General features: G+C 37.4%; 1 protein-coding gene across 1 annotated transcript in view; it reads left to right on the top strand.

The window, feature by feature from the left end:
* The window catches only part of COL12A1 (collagen type XII alpha 1 chain), a 118239-nt gene that overhangs the window by 60655 nt on the left and 37956 nt on the right, over window positions 1–19628 (top strand). The window contains exons 29-43 of the mRNA XM_090282670.1: window positions 2546–2678; window positions 2776–2802; window positions 3153–3295; window positions 5774–5903; window positions 6408–6547; window positions 6977–7106; window positions 8633–8775; window positions 9816–9945; window positions 10589–10731; window positions 12311–12440; window positions 14189–14308; window positions 15432–15578; window positions 16305–16421; window positions 16919–17065; window positions 17598–17672. Of these exons, the coding sequence (XP_090138796.1) occupies window positions 2546–2678; window positions 2776–2802; window positions 3153–3295; window positions 5774–5903; window positions 6408–6547; window positions 6977–7106; window positions 8633–8775; window positions 9816–9945; window positions 10589–10731; window positions 12311–12440; window positions 14189–14308; window positions 15432–15578; window positions 16305–16421; window positions 16919–17065; window positions 17598–17672 (1855 nt within the window). The remainder of the gene's footprint in view (window positions 1–2545; window positions 2679–2775; window positions 2803–3152; window positions 3296–5773; window positions 5904–6407; window positions 6548–6976; window positions 7107–8632; window positions 8776–9815; window positions 9946–10588; window positions 10732–12310; window positions 12441–14188; window positions 14309–15431; window positions 15579–16304; window positions 16422–16918; window positions 17066–17597; window positions 17673–19628) is intronic.

Genomic DNA, 19628 nt, shown 5'->3' with positions numbered 1-19628 from the left:
TTCCTGGGCAGGACTGTCACACCTCCTATGCTATAGGGGGTGGAGCCCTGTGCACTTGTCACTACCTGGTGACCCTTCTCCCACACTGTGGCATTTTGTGTGGGAGTGGGGGTCAAAGATGGATTCCTGCTGTTTACTCTCTGCTGAGAGACCGGGAGCCTCCAACTCCGTCCCCACCCATTCCAGCCCTCACAGTCTGAGGCAATGGGGGTCTGCCTTCCCTGGCATTGGAATTGCAAGCTGACAGGTTTGGTCTGTAGCCGGGGTTGCCTCCCAGGTATTTCTCTTCTCCCCTTAAATATGGATGTCTGTGCTTACTGCCATCCCACTGCTGTCACCACAGCTACCACCGCCAGCACAGCTTGACCTCTTCTCCCTGGCTTCGCCCCTCCTACCCATCCAGATGAGCACCACTTGTTTATAACTTTATATGTTGGACTTCCATGTAGCTTTATTTTCTAGAACTTCTGGTTATTTCTGGTTTTGTGGTAGTTGTATTTCTTCTTAGTTGTGGAGGGAGATGGAGCATGTCAGTCTAGGCCTCCATCTTGACCAACAGTCATTTCCTAAATTATTCTTAACATTCCCCTATCAATTTTGTACCAACCAATTATGCTTCTTAATCCCTGCACCATTTCCTCATTTCTCCCCCTTCCACCTCTCAGCTGATAATCCTTCAAATGATCCCCATACCTATGATTCTGTTCCTATTCTGGTTTGCTTAGCTGGATTTATTTATTTATTTTTTAGATTCAGTTGTTGATAGTTGTGAGTTTGTTGTCATTTTAATGTTCATAATTTTGACCTTTTTCTTAAGTAAGTCCCTTTGACATTTCATATAATAATGGCATGGTGATGATGAACTCTTTTAGTTTTACCTTGTCTGGGAAGCACTTGATCTGCTCTTCCATTCTAAATGACAGCTTAGCCGAATAGAGTAATCTTGGTTGTTAAATCCTTGCTTTTCATCACCTTGAATACTTCTTGCCAGTCCCTTCTTGCCTGCAAAGTTTCTTTTGAGAAACCAGCTGATAGTCTTATAGGCACCCCTTTGTAGGAACCCCACCTGCTTTTCTCTTGCTGCTTTTAAGATTCTCTCTCTATCTTGAACCTTTGGTATTTTAATTATGATGTGTCTTGGTGTGGTCCTCCTTGTGTCTAGTTTGTTTGGGACTCTCTGTGCTTCCTGGACTTGTATGTCTATTTATTTCACCAAACTTAGGAAGTTTTCTTTCATTAATTTTCATTTAAGCTTTCAATTTCTTGCTCTTCCTCTTATCCTTCTGTCACTCCTATGATTTGGATGTTGGTATGTTTAAAGTTGTCCCAGAGGGTCCTAAGCCTCTTCTTATTTTTTTCAATTCTTGTTTTCTTATTTTGTACTGGCTGACTGTTTTTTTCTCCCTTATGTTCTAAATCATTGATTTGAACCTCGGTCTTTCCTTTCACCATTGGTTTTGTTTGGATTTTTCTTCATTTCATTCAGCATAGCCTTCACTTCTTTCCTTATGTGTTTGCCATACTTAAGCATATCTGTCAAGCCTGTGATCATCTTTATCACCAGTGTTTTGAACTCTTCATCTGTTAGGTTGGCTATCTCCTCATTGCTTAATTCTCCCACTGGAACCTTGATCTGTTCTCTCTTTTGGGCCATACTTCTCTCTCTTCCGATCTTGACAGGCTCCTGTGTTTGTTTGCCTCTGTGTCTTAGGTAGAGCTGTCACTCCAGTTATGTGTTATGTTGTAAGAGGCGGAGCCTTAGCTGTTCATCAGTATGGGTGACCTGTTTCACCATGTTGTGGTGCTGTATGTGGGGGAGGGGTCTGAGCAGGAACAATTCCACTTGCTCAACTCTCACCCCTTTTCTAGGCACTTCTTCCACTTCTGTATGGGACTGGCACCCCTCTAGCTTTGCTCTTGCCATTGTTCCTAGAGTGGGTGGGTCTAAAAATGTTCTAGGACCAAGAGGCTTTTTAAACAAGTGGACTCTACTGAGATGCTGGCAGTTTCTTCCTCTGCCCCTGCGCCCAGTGGTTTTCACAGTCAGAAGCAATGAGGCTTTATTTTCTCCAGCACTGGGACCATGAGCTGTGTGGTTTGGTCTGGTGCTGGGAGTGCTCCCAGGTGTCCCTCTAGACTTTTTAAAATGTTTGACTGTGCTTTCTGCTAGCCTGCCACTGCCAATGCTGCTGCTGCCACCACACCATGTCCTCTCTGCCCTGGCCTCAGCCCTCCTACCTGTCTGAATGAGTATTTCTTCTTTATATCTTTGTTTGTTGGACTTACATGCAGCTTGATTTTCTGGAACTTCTGGTTGTCTCTAGTTTTGAGGTAGCTGTATTCCTTCTTAGTAGTGGAGGGTGATGGAGCATGTCTTTCTAAGCCAGTGATCTCAGCATTCTTTCTTACTAGTGACATTTGAGCTCATGGAATGACTCCAAGCAAGAACATCTGGCTAAATAATGTCAACGAACTGCCATTGAGTGTATGATATACATGCTGACTTGATTTGTGTGGGTTTGTTTTTAATTCTTCTTTCCCTAAGACCATCTTAAATGGAGATGAAAATACTTTGATGTTTGACAACCTGAACCCGAACACTCTCTATGAAGTTTCTGTTACTGCCATTTATCCTGATGAGACAGAAAGTGAGGACTTGAGTGGCCGTGAGCGCACACGTAGGTGTTCAGCCTTTAGGATATTGTTATTTTAATATTAATTTAAAAAATAGAGCTATAGCTATATTAATAATATTTTCCCAAATTCCTTTTTTAGTGCGTTTGATACCCCCACCAACACCAGGTAAGAATTTAATTTGCTGAATTGTATGAATGACCAAATAATGAAAGAATAAGTGAATTCATGAATGAATGATTGAATGAATGAATAAATGAATAATACCATAAAATCCACTGCAAACAAGACTTCTGCTTTTAAATTATAAGGAGTTGATTGGGACCTCTTTTAAAGAGGACTTTCTGGAAAAACCTTGTTTAGCCAGTATTTATTAAAGAGTTATTTAGGATTCAATGACCAATTTAGATCTAAACCTAGAGGTATACAGCTCGATTGATTTCTTTGGAAACAGTGCATATCTTGGAGGGAGGCATTATTCTGTGTGCTTACTTTGTTTCTTAACAATCTTCTTTCAGCTCCAAAAAGTGGGCCCCGAAACCTTCAGGTGTACAATGCAACATCCAACAGCTTGACCGTTAAGTGGGATCCTGCTAGTGGTCGTGCACAGAAATACAGAATCACTTACCAGCCTTCAACAGGCGAAGGCAATGAACAAATGGTAACTTGTTTTGTAAAGACTATTAGTTGGACAAATTCTGCCTTTTTCTCTTCAAACTCCTTTCACCCACAATATTTAGTTAATCATACATATTATTTTGAGAGATGGGAGATTTACTATATTGGGTGGAAGTATTTGACTCCATCCATGATGGATTCTCAGGGGACATTCTCATGGGAGATGAGTGTTGCTTTCCTTAGTAGCTTCACATCATCAGGTATGTGCCTCAATGCATCCGCATTTCCCTTAAAAAACTATGAGTTGGATTATCCATTAAGATATTTAGACTTTTGAGTCTGTTTAGATTTTCAATCCATATCTCTCTACTTTAATCAAGTGCGGAAGGTTTCCACAACTTCCATTACAATAATTTTTCTGTTTTTGCATGTCATAAGTGATCTCTTAAATCTGGTGTTTCCAGATCCATGTGCTTTTCACGTAATTCAAAGTATTTGTCATTTTTGTATTTATCTAAATGGAGATTCCCGAGGAAGATGCTGTGACTACAAACTCAGCCTTCACTTTTTTATCTTCTCAGTCTTCCCTTATCTAACAGAACCCTTGTCCATTCCCCTTACTTACTTTAGTTGTTTGTGTGAATTTTCTCTGACTTTATTTTTATGAAATGTGTGACTAGACTTGCACACATTATCTTAGCTCACAAAGCACCATGATTTTTACATAGACAGGGTGATGCTTTTGGTGAGGTTTGGTATTTTGTTGACTTTTCTTGGGGAGGGAGGGCTATAATGTTTTTTCATGTAGCTTTAGAGAGTTATGAGTTATTAACTTTTAATCATCTGACTTGCTGAGCTCCAATAAATGGGTCATACCTCTTACCAGTTTAGAGGTGTTAGCAGAGGTAGGTGCTTGCAGTGGTTAAAGGTATGTGGTTAAATGTCTCTGGTATTACATAGTAGTAAGTGGGTTTAGCTGAACCAGAAATCCTCCCATCCCCTGTGTTACTTTTGAGTTGGTCTTTTGAGGTTTTCATAGACCTTGACTTAGGTAGATTGATAAATTTGGATTGAGAATATGTCTCAGTTAAATAAATTATCACTTAAGTATATTATTATCAATAATAAACTAAATATCAACTCTAATCATCTGGCTTTTTATAAAAAGTAAGACACATTTGATGAATTGATATTTTAATGTCAGAAACAGAACTTCTTTTGCCTATGCCAGGGCAGATTTAGGTAAAAACATAGTAGGATAAACCTGACCTTAACATTTCTCTTCTTAGTGATACTGCCCCTCCAACTGCTGTCCAGTCTCTCCACTATTGGCTATAATTGGATGGAGTCTCATAAACGTATCCCCTGTAAAGTATTAGCTGATGATCCCTTAAGTTTTATTATTGTTAGGGATCTTTTCATTTCAATGCTAGTCCATGAACTAATCAAAATAATGAATCACTGATGCTAGAATTATCTTGGAGAGTTGGATGGAAGAAGTAGGCAGACACCCTTCTGCTTACTCTTGAAGCTACCTCTCTTAAGTGGATGCTGTCAGATCTGTTAAGTATCAAATGGCTTGTACTGACATTGATATTTTCTCTCATCACCTCAAATATTAAATTTATTAAAAATTAGCCACTGTAGTTCAATTTGCTTCCATTAGGATGAATACAGTGACTCCCTGAGGTTTCCTCTAGAAGTTGAAAGGATGGGTGCAACGCTGGAAACATCTGGGCTGTGCTAGCGCGTCCAGCCATCCGCATGTGCTCTCATCGTGGGCAGCGTGCCATTTTCATGTGATTTTAATTAGTATGGCACAAACATCTGAATTTGGTAAACTGTTAACAAATCATGCAAATTTTCTTTCAACAAGATAGCTAGATGGCCTTAAGTAATGAATAAAATACTGAAAACTCTAATTGGAGGAAATTGAAAAAGCATTGTACCATGTGGAGATGACTGGGAACTCCTGCTTGAGTGTCCTGGCAAACGGGCCCATCACGTAGTTTACACAGCTAATGTCCTTAGAGTGGCAGTGTTTTGGGGAAACACCAAAAGCTGTAGATCTTTTGCTGAACCATTTTAATGTGTTTCTAAAACAAATAAAAAACATCCATAAAAAGAGTAATTATACTGAACAGTGCAGAGCCTCTAATATTATCCAAGTCTTTGCTATCTTAAAGTTCCTCTGTAGCTCACTTACAATTACTACCTTTGTGGGAAGAAATCAGTACAATGCCTTTTGGGTGAAATTTTGCACTTCTGGTGGAGAGCAAGTTGAAATAACTTTTTGAGATCACCAGTGTAAAGCTTAGAGGATTTTTTTCTTTTGTGATTTAAGGTGCATAGTTTATATTTAAAATTATACCATAAGATATCTTTAAATCTTCATTGTGGTACGTATGTGTCACCGGGTCTTGGTAAGGGTCTCAAACAGCTTCCTTGTAGAAAGAGCTTTTTCTAACAGACTAGTGAGATGAAAAGAACCAAGTTAACATTTTTTCTTGTTTTACTCAAGATCACAGTAGGAGGACGACAGAACAGTGTGCTTCTGCAGAAACTGAAGCCTGACACTCCTTACACAATCACTGTGTCCTCCCTGTATGTTGATGGTGAAGGAGGTCGGATGACGGGAAGAGGCAAGACCAGTAAGTGAACCCAGACTCCTGTAGCTTCTTTAGTAATTGCTATTGGAACGAAATCATATCTTTATCTGGAAACACTGAGGTGACACAAAGTTTTAATAATCTTTAAAAGTATATTTAAAAAATAAGTCCCTTTAACGTGACAGCTGTAATAGCATAATCAATAAAATATACAAAAAATAAATAAAAATTGAAATATATAAGTAAAATCTATTTTAAAGAAAAAAATATTGTTTTTAGTATCCTTGCTTGACGTTAACTGTCTTTTTGCGGAGAAAGACACTTATTATTTTCTAGAATAAACAAAATGCTCTTGTGGAGAGATGAGATATGTGTACCGGATTATTGCTGACTGTCTTCCATTTATTTACTACTTCAACAAATATTTGTGGAGTGCACACCATGGGGTGCCTGCTATGTTCTAGGGAGATACCATTGAACTTGTACTAAATATGTGCTTGATTGTTAGGATCATACTGTGTGTGATGTGATTCCTGTGCATTCCAGAACCTCTGAATACTGTGCGGAACCTAAGAGTGTATGACCCTTCTACCAGTACCTTGAGTGTTCGCTGGGACCATGCAGAGGGAAATCCGCGTCAGTACAAGCTCTTCTATGCACCAACAGCAGGTGGTCCAGAGGAACTGGTAATTATTTCCTGTAGTGAAAAAATGCGTGTTTGTTTAAACCGTAGCTGAATGATTTAAAAGCGGAGCTAAAGGGATTAACTGTTTTGTTTTAGCATTGATGAAGTTTATATTCATTTAACAGAATTTGACAGAGAATAAGTTGGTGCCTTGGTGCCTGGGTGATAAGTGGGACATGGGAATTTGGGGCTGGGGGAAGTAATCACCACAGAAGTTCTGAAGGGGGAGCCTAGGGTAAATGTAAGGGTCTAGAAAAGTCTTCATAACCTCTTGTGACAGTTTATATGGGGACATTATATTCCAGTAGTACAGAGCTTGCTTCTTGATTTGGTCTTGAGTTAGTACTTTGAGTGTTCTATTGTTTGAAGTATTATTTCTTTTATGAGTTTTTTTAAAATTGAGTGCTTTATGTTTTATTAAAATCTTTAGGTACCAATCCCTGGGAATACCAATTATGCTATTCTGAGGAACCTGCAGCCGGATACCCCCTACACTGTTTCAGTAGTTCCTGTTTATACTGAGAGTGATGGGGGACGTACCTCAGACACTGGAAGGACATGTAAGTAAGAAGGCAGGAAAATCTAGTCTTTTCATGAACAATTTCGCTTTTCATTATAAAGACCATATAGGCTCATTGGAAAAAAACTTGGAAAATTCAGAGTAATTAAATAAAAACATAAAAATTACCCATAATTCACCTCCCAAACACCCCCAACTGTTACTATTTGTGTATGAAATAAAAAACTTATAATGGCATTTGTCTTCTGAGATAATAATTTCAAGATTTATAAATGTGCATATAATAATTAGTATGACACTTTGGTTATTCTCTTTCACTGAAAAAGATTCATTGACCTTTGCTTTGTGTTTTATAAATTTGTGTGAAGCAGTGTTTTTAGTTGGCATTGTAGTGTGAATTGTTGAAATCTGTTCCTCATATTACTTGATTGCACAGTTCTCTGGTTTGCTGAAGTGTCTTTTGACATTAAAAATCTGTGTGCTTTTAGCCCTGGCTGCTGTGGCTCAGTGAATTGAGCATCAATCAGCCTGCGAGCCAAGTGTTGCTGGTTTGATTCCCAGTCAGGGCACATGACTAGGCTGCATGTCAGGTCCCCAGTTGGGGGTGCAAGTGAGAGGCAACCACACAGTGATGTTTCTCTCCCTCTCTTTCTCCTTTCCCCTCTCTCTACAAATAAACAAACAAACAAATAAATAAAAAAAAAAATCTGTGTGCTTTTATTTGCCATTACCATCTTGAAAACCAGTTTATAGTGGTTTTACTGTTCTTTGTAGTATTGCTTAAAGTTTTTTGTGAATACTTATAAATATTTCTTTGGGTTCTTTTGGTAAAAGATTAGGAGTCTAGAAAGATGATGTTATTGACTAAACTACATTTTGGAGTTAATACATGGATTTAGTTTATATTTTTCTAAGTTCCTATTGGAGTAGATAATTGAGATCTGAGGATCTTATTTCTCCCTCCTTTTGCCTTTAATTTCAATTATCGTAGAAGACATTCATAAAATCAGAAACACAATACAATCCCCCCTCTCTGTTTCTCTGTTACTTATATTGGAAAACTGAAGCTTCTTTTCCAGGTTTTTTGTTCCTTATCCCTTGTCCCTTTATGTCCAACCCAGTATTACTACAATTATTAGCTTGTTTTTTAAGAAAAAATTATTTATTTTTAGAGAGAGGGCAAGAGAGGGAGAAAGAGGAGAGAAGCATCAACCCGTGTTTGCCTCCTTGTATGCTCCCACCCAGCCAGCAGCACAGGCATGTGCCCGAACCAGAAATTGAACCGGTGACCCTTCAGTTCACAGGCTAGTGCTCAATCCACTGAGCCACACCAGCCATGGGGCTATTGGCTTGTTTTTATTGGCAACAACTTTGCTTCCCAATATACAAAGGCCGTTACTGGCTAACACTGGGTAAATTTGGATTGGGGTAGTTTAAATCTGCTTTTACATGTTTAAAGAGGCTAGTTTTATCCTTTTACAGAGTGTAAGTTCTGGAGTAGTGATAACAAAAACTCAACATGAATAAACAGACTTAAAAAATATGCATTGACTCTTCCTTTCTCAGTGGCGAGAGGATTGGCGAGAGACGTGCAAGTGTACAATCCTACGCCCAACAGCATAGATGTTCGCTGGGACCCTGCCCCTGGGCCTGTGCAGCAGTATCGCGTTGTGTATTCTCCTGCGGATGGCACAAGACCCTCAGAATCTGTAAGTAACTTTGTCTCCTTGAGCTCAGCAGATGAATTTTGTGGATTCTGCTGTGCCTCCTGCCATGGTTGCTGGCCCAGAATAATAAGTCCATTGTTGGTGTGGCACCGAGTCTCAGGGAAACTTCATTTCCCGATGAATGGAGGCTCATGTTTGTGTCATGTTGAGTGGTCCATGAGAATGCAAACTGCAAATATGCTAAAGTATAATGATTACATGATTGCTTTTGATGAATTAAGGCAGGCGTATTAATTATAAAATTGGTTAGAAAAACTAAATTTTGGGGGAAAATGCAAATTAGCAACATAAGTTAAAAACCTCAGTAACAAATGCAAACTATTGCTGAACCTTGCCAATATGGGCTGTTGTTGTAAAGTACAAATGTCTTATTATAAAGCTATCTTAGAGTATTCCTTCACTGGCTTATAAAAATTGCCATGGAAGTATTCAGTTTTATAAGTAAATTAATAATTTAGAAATAAAAAACTATTGATTTGAATACAACTATATCAGAACACTTAAGAAAAAGTAAATTTATAGACTAACTTTCTTTGCAAGTCTTTATAAAAATAAACAATAATGACAAACAGAAATAAACAAATGATGAATAATACAGTGTTTTGTAAGAATATTTATTTGCATGTCCCTATGTATGACAGGACATATTCAGAAAACGTTGTCCTTATCATTGCATAGAGTTGCTCTCCATTGTAATACAGAATTTCTCCCTGACCAGGGTAGAAGTTTCTTATATGTATCTATCATTCAGGAATGTTCTTTGGGTTACTGTCATGAGCATTGTATGTTATATTTGAGAATCTTTACAATAAACATAAATGTAAGTGTGAACTTTGTTTGGAGAGGGAATTTCTGAGTATAATCATGTGGGTTGGGCAGATCTCATGAAGAAGCACAAGTAGTTGGCTTCTAACGTGTCTGGGCTCAGCCTTTTATTATCAGAATTATTATGCTGACTAATAACAGAGTTGGTAAGCATTTGGGTTGTCATCAGGCAGAATTTGGCTCTTCTTCTTTTCCAGATTGTGGTGCCAGGAAACACCCGCACAGTGCACCTGGAGCGGCTGATTCCGGACACACCCTATTCTGTGAACATCGTGGCTCTCTACTCAGATGGAGAGGGGGATCCCAGCCCCGGCCAGGGCCGAACACGTGAGGCAGAAATCCTTTCTCCACCCCAGTCCCTTGTAACTCAGTGGCAGGGCTTCTCTGAGTGAATGAGCAGTGGGAGGTGTGAGAGGTCGTGAGAGCTTTCTCTACCTTTGTGCAGGTGAGGCTAGGCCTGAAGACTCCAGGCGAAAGCTTTGGGTCCATAACTGCCCTTTGTGCTGAGTGAACTCTATTTGGTCATATTCTCATTGAGAACCTAAGTTAAGGAGGGGTTTCTTCCCTACTGTCCTTCAGTAGGTCTACTCACTAAATGGGTACTTTTCAAACATGAGGGCTTGGCTTCTATGTTTCATTAAACAGAAAGCGATTATAGTGGTTAAAAAATTTTCCCCCCACCCCAGCCCCAGTCTGCACATTTAGGTTCACTAAACGTCACTGGAAGTTCAGCATGTAACTGTAGCTCTGAAATGTAGCATTTTATACTGTTTATGTTTTCTCATAAAAAACTATAGAAGATATGTATTTTATCATTGGGAGTAAACAACCTAGTGAATTTAGAAACACCTGACAGTAACTTCCTTAATCTGACCATGGTAAAATTCTTTTATACCCTCCCACCATCCCCATGTCTATCATGCTCACAGGCAGGCAAATAACTCTTCTGTATTTTATTTTATTTATTTAGTACCACGAAGTGGACCAAGAAATCTGAGAGTCTTTGGGGAGACAACCAATAGCCTCTCTGTGGCCTGGGACCATGCTGATGGGCCAGTTCAGCAATATAGGATCATTTATTCTCCCACCGTTGGTGATCCAATTGATGAATATGTGAGTCTCATTCTCCTTTATCTGAGCATTTTGTAATATGGCGTGGTTGGAAGGTGAAATTAAGCTTTCTTCTTTAGGACTGTGCTAGGATTAGAGTTGAGTCCTTGACTCTTATGTGATGTTACATTTTCCATGACTCTCTGACATGATATTGGGATCACCTGAATGTGCCTAGTATGGCCTTCTGTACTATAGAGAATCAGTGTCATTGGGGCTCATTTTTTATTCTAAAAACAGATGGAAAAACTGTCTTATCTCATGAAATGCATATTTCTAACCATTTAATATGATCATAGGAGTAAAAGCTAGTGAAACATACCAGTTATTCTGAGCTATCTAAATTAATGTTCAAATGTTGTGACTATTCAAATCTTACCTGTTTTTAAAATATAATTCCTTTACAAGATCTTCCTTAAATATCCATGCTAATTGACCTCTCTTTTCTACATACTCTAATATTAGCTTCAAACTTTTTGAGTATCATATTTTATCTCCCTAGAACCAGGTTCAAGTTTCTTATAGCATCCTCATTGCCTTCATTATACATACCAATTTGTTATGAATGGAAAAAGTAAGCACTTTCTTTAAAGTTTAATAACCATTTAGATGGTGAAAGATTACACACATTGTTGATTATAAAGCAGTTTGGTCTGTGGTTTGCAACCATTTTACTACATACATTCTCTTTCATCATTCTCCTTCCCTTATCTCTATGTTATAAAATATCTCCCTACTTGAACTTGATATATTAAGCTTTAATTTAAGTCCTCATTTTTATTAATCAGAAACACATATAATTGCCGCTTAGTATTTCTGATCAAAATGACATAAGCAGTATTGCCACACTTAGTTTGCCAAAACAAAGATGCTCACGCTTTAATGTTTGTTCAGCCTTCCCATGTACAACTATGCAATTTCCCTTTACTTTCTGAAAGCAGTACAAATATAATTTCTTGCCCCAATATACTATTCACAATCAAGGAACTTCACTCTGGGAATCACAGGCATTAAGTGATTCACATTGTTTACGGAAGTAAAGTTTAGTGTTGAAAGAGAGATTGAGATCTATCTGATGCGTTTCCTCTTCACGGAGGTAGTTAACGTATTTTCTATTTTTTATTTTTTTTTATCTTTTGTTACCTAATTAGTACTAGCCAAACTGGTACATACAGTGAGTACTTAGTTAATATTTGTTGAAGGAATACACAAAAATGTAACATATACCGATGAGAGATGCAGGAGACAAACATACTACTGAGCGCTGCAGTACGCGGTAACGTGTGCTGAGGTGTTTTACGTGTTATTGCTTTTCATTCTCACTATTTCTTTCAGAGGTGCTAACTCATAAAGCTGGTAAATGACTGATCTGAGATTTGAGCCCAGATCTGTCTGACTCTAAAACCATCCTCCCATGTCGCACACAGGCAGCATGGACATCTGCCTTGTCATGAGCTATTGTGCAACAAAAAGAAAATATGAAGAGAGCGTTACTGTTTATGGGAATATGTAAAGCAATACTGTCTTTTGATCTGGAAGTCCTCTAGCTGAAAATAAATTTATAATTTAACTTCCCCTATAGACCACAGTCCCAGGCAGAAGGAACAATGTAATACTGCAGCCCCTGCAAGCTGATACTCCATATAAAATTACTGTTATTGCTGTTTATGAAGATGGAGATGGTAGCCATCTAATAGGAAATGGAAGAACTGGTAAATGTCTTATATCTTTTGTAATCTTTAAATTTTGCTTTTACCAATGCAAAGCAAATAGTACATTAGTATTGCATTATATTAGACATTGGATTTTGTCAAAAGGATATAGGACTAGGACTTGAATTTTAACTGTTTAAAGGTCCACTTAAAGAAGAAAAAGGATAAAAAGTTTGTATATTTTGCTTTGCTTGAGATAGTTTTATTTCTCCTTTGGAAATCCACTGCATATTCTCTGAATATTATTTTAGTTTGTGTGCTACCAGTTTAGCCTGTCGCTGTTAACTCAGTCAATTTAGTAGCAGCAAAAAACATTTCATCATGATAAAATCTTAAGTCATAAATAAATGAGATGATTATCATTCATCTTCTCTCTTTACAAATATAGCTCTAAAAAATATTTTTTCTATTGTATTCAGTAATTTACAAAGAATTACCAATGTTCAGACATCTTTTCTAGCCTGTACTGGTGGCAATTTCTTATGGTTTAGAGCAAAATTTCTCCAGCTTGGTTGCTCATTGGAATCACCTGAGGATCTTTAAAAATTGCTTTGCCTGGATGCCACCCCGAGAGTTACTGATGTAACTGGTATGAGGTGTGGCCTGGACCTGCTGATATTCTAATATGCCCAGGCTGAGAGCTACTGCTTCAGCATAAAGACATGCTAAGCTATAGATCTGTTTTCTATTGCTGGTCGATATTGGCATTCCTTTTTTTCACTCTGTTCAGCACAATTTCAGGATTTTTACTACACTCAGTTGCCTAGACTCTTTTTGTGCTTAAATGACCTTGAGAACATTACAGAATTTGGGAGTGGTAACATTCAAAAGCTTGTAAGAGAAAAGCAAGGATAGAGTTGGTTCAGGTCAGTGTCTCAAGACCAGGAATTTATATATTTATTGATATCTTTTGTCTATAGGACTGAGGCAACGAAGACTCAGTTTAGTGATTTTAATTTAAAATCAGGATAATTTAACTTAACAACTTCCCATTTTTTACTTGCCCTTAGGTTTTAGAATATATTTTGCTTACTTTTCTGGGAAATGACATATTTCAGAATTTTGTGCTTATCAAATACATTAAAAAAATTATTTCCTAGATATTGAATTTTCCAGGAAGGCTCAATGCTATTTCCAATTTCTCTTGTGAAAAAGTTTTTTAAATTGAATTCCTTGTTTGTGTAATCTATGAATAATAACTCAGCAACTACTTAACATGCTACCTAACAGCATTGCTTTTATAGAATATAGAGATGGAGGCAGTACCTCTGAAGGCTTGAGAATTAACTCCAGGTTATGTTGGTGGAAAATATAATGGTGTTGAGAAAGAACATAATCTTAGTCACTCGCTAGCTGTGCGGTCTTGGGCAAATTATATCTTATGTGATAAGGTGTTTGGACTAGACAGTCTCTAAATTGCTTGTTGGCTCTAGTAATCTGTAATCTATAACATTCTAAAAGTGGTATGAGGTTTTATATTTTCTATCATTCTGCATCATATAAAATACCAGCTCTCGAAATCACCAGTTTCTGAGTCTATTTGAGTTGTGGTTTGGTTTGAAAACCCCCTAAATTTTATGTTGAATGTTTCAATATCTTTTGTTTTCTGGATAAGGAACTTATGGGATATTACAAAATTTCTTTCATGGGGTTGTACTATCAATACTTACGATTAATACTCATTAAGCTCTATGCTCTCCCTGTGTGACAGTGAAAAGTCAATAATGTGTGTCAATATTTGTTTGCAGTGGGACTACTTCCACCTCAGAACATGCACATCTCTGATGAATGGTATACAAGATTCAGGGTATCCTGGGATCCTTCACCCTCTCCAGTTCTTGGATATAAAATCGTGTATAAGCCTGTGGGTAAGGAAGCACTTCTATCATCATAGAAAGGCACTGGAGAGTTTTTTGGGTATGAGAGTATTCTTTGTTGCATCCCCTATGATTAGATTCTACTGACAATTCAGTTATCACATCAGGAAGCTTAATCAGAGGTAATGTTTCTGGAAATAGTATTTTAAGCCAACAATCTAAAATATTATTGTTACTATGGGTGTAGGTGAGATTCTCATTTGTTTGATGACTAAAAAGTTTTACCTGGTTCATAGAATTGCACAAATTGAAGGTGTTTTTGTTCAGACATCCTGTGTGTTATTATGATTATAAAATAATGCGTATGTAATCAATACAAAGTTCTGTATTTTTCCCATTATATCAACATATTATTCCATTTGGGGCATATGTATTTTAGTTTATTTATAACAAGCTTGCTTTCAACTTCCCATTGATACTTTCACCTAAACAGATATCACCTTTATTAAAGTATTTGCTATATTTCTATGTGCTGTCTATATTCTTAGAAGGGTGGAAGAAAGATACTCTTTGTACCAGATTTTCGAGGGCATCTCCCATGTACCCAGGAAGGCATGAACTTTCTGAAATTTCTAGAAACTTTTTCCTAGAAAAACATAGAGAGAGAATAAGAGAAAGGGAAGGTGAGCTTGTGTAAGAAATGAAGAGAGAGCTTAAAGGAGGAAGAGGTGTCAATAACTGAGGACCTTTAGTCACTAAACTTATGGAATGAGGTCCAATATGGATGTTCTTAAATCATCTCTCCCACACATTAAAAAATGTTAATTGACCACCTACTACGTGCAAAGCACTGTGCTGGCAAAGTGAGGCTTAGAGAAGAGGCTTGATTAATTGTGGGATTAATTTAATCAGTAAAGGAACATTGATTACATGTCTATTATATTCCAGGAATGGTGCTGTGCTTTGAGAATCAGAGGGTAAAGAATCCAGAGTCTGCTTACAGTTTTGTATTCACCATATAATGTAGCATGAGCTATGGTGAACAAGTACATAAGGGCTTTGGAATTAATGGTGTTCATACTCTCAATGGAATATAAATTAAGGCATTTTGATTTTAAGAAAAATTTGAGACTAGTGATGACACATATCTGTATTTCTGTGATTGTTATTAAAGGTTCCAGTGAGCCTATGGAAGTCTTTGTTGGAGAAGTGACATCATACACGTTACACAACCTCAGTCCCAGCACCATCTATGATGTAAATGTGTATGCTCAGTATGATTCTGGACTCAGTGTCCCCCTGACCGATCAAGGCACTACATGTGAGTTATGCATCTTTGCATGGTTATAAAAAAAGTGTAGTGCAAATTATGAGGTCAGTCTGTTTTAATTTTACTTCTTAACATATGCATGTTTCCTCAGCATTAACTAGGTGTGACCCTTTTATGTCCAGCTAAACAAATCTGTAACTAATGTAATTCAGTATATAAAAATGAAATATGTTTAGTTCACGGAATATTGCATTTTGAATTTTGAAAGAGAAAAATTATAATTTCATTTTGACATGAATGATCTGTAAAATTAGAGTTAGGATGCTATGTAGTTTTTTTGATAGCTTTTTTTTTTTTTTGACATTTGATGTTAAAACATATATTACCATTGGTTTAATTGAAAGTTTTCACAGAAATGTCATGATTATTGATTCAGCCCAGATAAATTTTGTTGTTGCCAATGTTTTAATAATTATTTAAGAACTTAAGATTGCCTTCTAGAAAAATGTCTTATTTTCCATGAGACAGCTTGGACATTTTTAGTGTTGAGAAGGCCTATGTGGAACTTCTTTCCTCTTGAAAATCAGTGATAGAAAGGGAGATCTGTTTTGTCTGTACCACATTTTCATGTATGTTTCATGTATGAAGAAAAATAGCAAGATTTTAGACTTTTTTTTAGCTACTGTAGAAATTTTAAAATCATGTTATGATTAAAAGTATGCTTTTCTGCCTTTATTTACAGTGTAAATCTGTTATTTTTCTTTCTTTATTTTGTAGTGTATTTGAATGTGACAGATCTGAAAACTTATCAGGTCGGGTGGGATACATTCTGTGTTAGATGGTCACCTCACCGGGCAGGCACCTCCTACAGGCTAAAGCTAAACCCTGCAGATGGTACGTATGTGACACAAAAACTGGAGCCCATAATAGCAGCAATTTTAACTTCAAAATTTTAGGCTTTGTGACAGCAAGGATTGACCTGGAAAACCTTACGCTAAGTGAAATAAGCCAGTCAGAGAATGACAAGTACCATATGATTTCACTTATACTTGTCTGTGGAATCTAATGAACAAACTAAATTAACAAGCAAAGCAGAGACAGACTCGTAGACAGAGGGCAGGCTGACAGTTCTGGGCATGGGTGGGTTGGGAGGGTGGAGGGATCAAGCAATAAAGAGAAAGACCCCATGGATATGGACAACAGTGTGATGATTGCAGCGGGAGGAGGGTGAGTCGAGGTGGAAGAGGGTATAAGGGGAATTAGTGGTAATGGAAAAAATACAGTAAAAAATAAATATTCAAAAAATATATTTTGTTTATAAAATTAAGTATAAAATGCCTTTAAATGTAATTGATGATGACACTGACATTTTCATTTGTTTTCATAATCAGGAACCAGAGGACAGGAAATTACAGTGCGTGGATCAGAAACCAGTCACTGCTTCTCTGGCCTTTCACCAGACACTGATTATGATGTCACTGTTTTTGTGCAGACACCAAACCTTGAGGGTCCTGGTGTCTCTGTCAAGGAACATACCAGTGAGTTTTTGAGTAATCTGGAATGCCTCTGTAAGGCTCCAGCATAGAATGCCCTAGTTGTGGGAGACTTACATGACTCCTGTATAGGCATTTCTTCATATAGGCAGCAGTAGTGTAATGATGGCAGGTTCTTGAAGGTGGAGTCTGTGGTTGGTTCAGGACCTTTATCTGCAGGAAATCCATGTTGCCGCAGTTACAGAGTTGGTGTTATTTTAAGGAAAGGGCTAAAGGAGGGAGATATGGCCTTAGCTGACAGTGAGAAGTTGACATGCATCTATATTAGTGACCTTTACTTGTTTGACCCTATCTGAAGGCCTTTTGTTCACCCTTTGAATATTGGCTTTGTTTTTGCAGCTATAGTAATGTTGAATGACTATCAATGATACTAAATTTGGATAAAATATAATTCCCAGTGTACCCTTGCCAATGAGACTTAATTTATCATCAAAGATTTATATCACTCTTAAAATTTACTTTGTGATATGAAATGTGCACACTTTGTGTTTTCTAATCATTATTTTTTAAATTCTAGCCTTAAAACCAACAGAAGCTCCTACACAACCACCCACACCTCCTCCCCCTCCCACAATTCCACCAGCTCGAGATGGTAAGTATGGCTGATTTGGCAATTTAATAAGTAAGAAGGGATTTATTGCTCTCTTACTTATGCAGCCTGTACATCACTTACAATTGATACAGAACATTTCTGATTTATTATTCTCATTGAAGAATTTTTAGATTAAAAGAAAAGATTGCCAGTGATATGCTTTCCCCCTCTAGGAACATTTTGGTGTGAACAGAATCAGTCATAAACTACTCCAGCTCTTTTTCCTTAATTTTGCAGATTAACACCTCATGATACCTTATATAGTTCCTGGTCACATGATAGGCATTTATTTCTGTGGGCTGCTGGCATCTTTTTGGCTATGTCTGCAAGATACTCCTGGGCCCATGGCTTTGGAAGTTTTGGGTTCTGACCTGAGAAGTGCCCTGGAGTGCACAAAGCTAAAACACTTCTATTTACTAAAGTTTGAGGCAAAATTGTCACTTGCAGTGTGCTGGTAAAAACACATACTATTGAAGCTCATCTTTCAGTAATTTGGCACAGTTCCGTGCTTTATCAAATTAAATTTAAAGTAATTAACTACTATTTTATTTTTTCCCACATTTTGTTTTCAGAGTTTAACTGAAAGCATTTCATATTTTTAAAGTAGTTTTCTTTTCTTTTAGAAGGCTTCTGGCCTGCCATAATTTCTTTAAACCGATTAAATAAGATAAAAATTATAAATGTATTGTTATTGGGTAAAACAATATGGGTTTCTTTCTTTCTTTCTTTCTTTCTTTCTTTCTTTCTTTCTTTCTTTCTTTCTTTCTCTCTTTCTTTCTTTCTGTTTTGTCATGAAGGTTTTTCTGCTATTTTGTAAAGTATGTTTTATTGATTATGTTGTTAGAGTAGTCCCAATTTATTTTTCCCTTTGCTCCCCTCTGTCCAGTACTCTCCTTGCCTCCAGCAATCCCACCCCGCTTAGTTCATGTCCGTGTGTCATGCATATACGTTCTTTGGCTTCACCCTTTCCTATATTATTCTTAACTTCCCCCTGTCTATTTTGTACCAACCAATAATACTTCTTTATCCCTGCACCATTTCCCCATTTGTCTCCCTTCCCCCTCCTAGCTGATAACACTCCAGATGATCCCCATACCTAGGATTTTGTTCCTATTCTGGTTTGCTTAGTTGGATTGTGTTTTCATTTTTTAGATTCAGTTGTTGATAGTTGTGAGTTTGTTGTCATTTTAATGTTCATAGTTTTGATTTTCTTAAGTAAGTCCCTTTAACATTTCATATAATAATGGCTTGGTGATGAGGAGCTCTTTTAGCTTTACCTTGTCTGGGAAGCACTCTATCTGCCCTTCCATTCTAAACGATAGCTTTGCTAGATAGAGTAATCTTGGTTATAGGTCCTTTCTTTTCATCACATTGAATACTTCTTGCCAGTCCCTTCTTGCCTGCAAAGTTTCTTTTGAGAAATCAGCTGACAGTCTTATAGGCACGACTTTGTAGGTAACTCTCTGCTTTGCTCTTGTTGCTTTTAAGATTCTCTCTTTATCTTGAACCTTTGGTATTTTTATTATGATGTGTCTTGGCGAGGTCCTGTTTGGGCCTAGCTTGTTTGGAACTCTCTGTGCTTCCTGGACTTGTATATCTATTTCCTTCACCAAATTTGGGAAGTTTTTCTTCATTATTTTTTTACATAAACTTTCAATTTCTTGCTCTTCCTCTTCTCCTTCTGGCGCCCCTATGATTCAGATGTTAGTATGTTTAAAGTTGGCCCAGAGGTTCCTAAGCCTCTCCTCATTTTTTTCATTTCTTGTTTTCTCATTCTGTACTGGCTGACTGTTTTTTTTTCTTCCTTATATCCCAAATCATTGATTTGAACCCCAGCTTCCTTCCCTTCACCATTGGTTTTGTGTGGATTTTTCTTCATTTTATTTAGCATAGCCTTCACTTCTTTCCTTATGTGTTTGCTATACTTAAGCATATCTGTCAAGCCTGTGAGCACCT

The sequence above is a fragment of the Furipterus horrens genome, unplaced genomic scaffold (assembly GCF_987537825.1).
Source record: "Furipterus horrens unplaced genomic scaffold, mFurHor1.1.pri manual_scaffold_6, whole genome shotgun sequence".
Taxonomy (NCBI): Eukaryota; Metazoa; Chordata; class Mammalia; order Chiroptera; family Furipteridae; genus Furipterus; species Furipterus horrens.
This window is presented reverse-complemented; position numbering and strand designations above follow the sequence as displayed.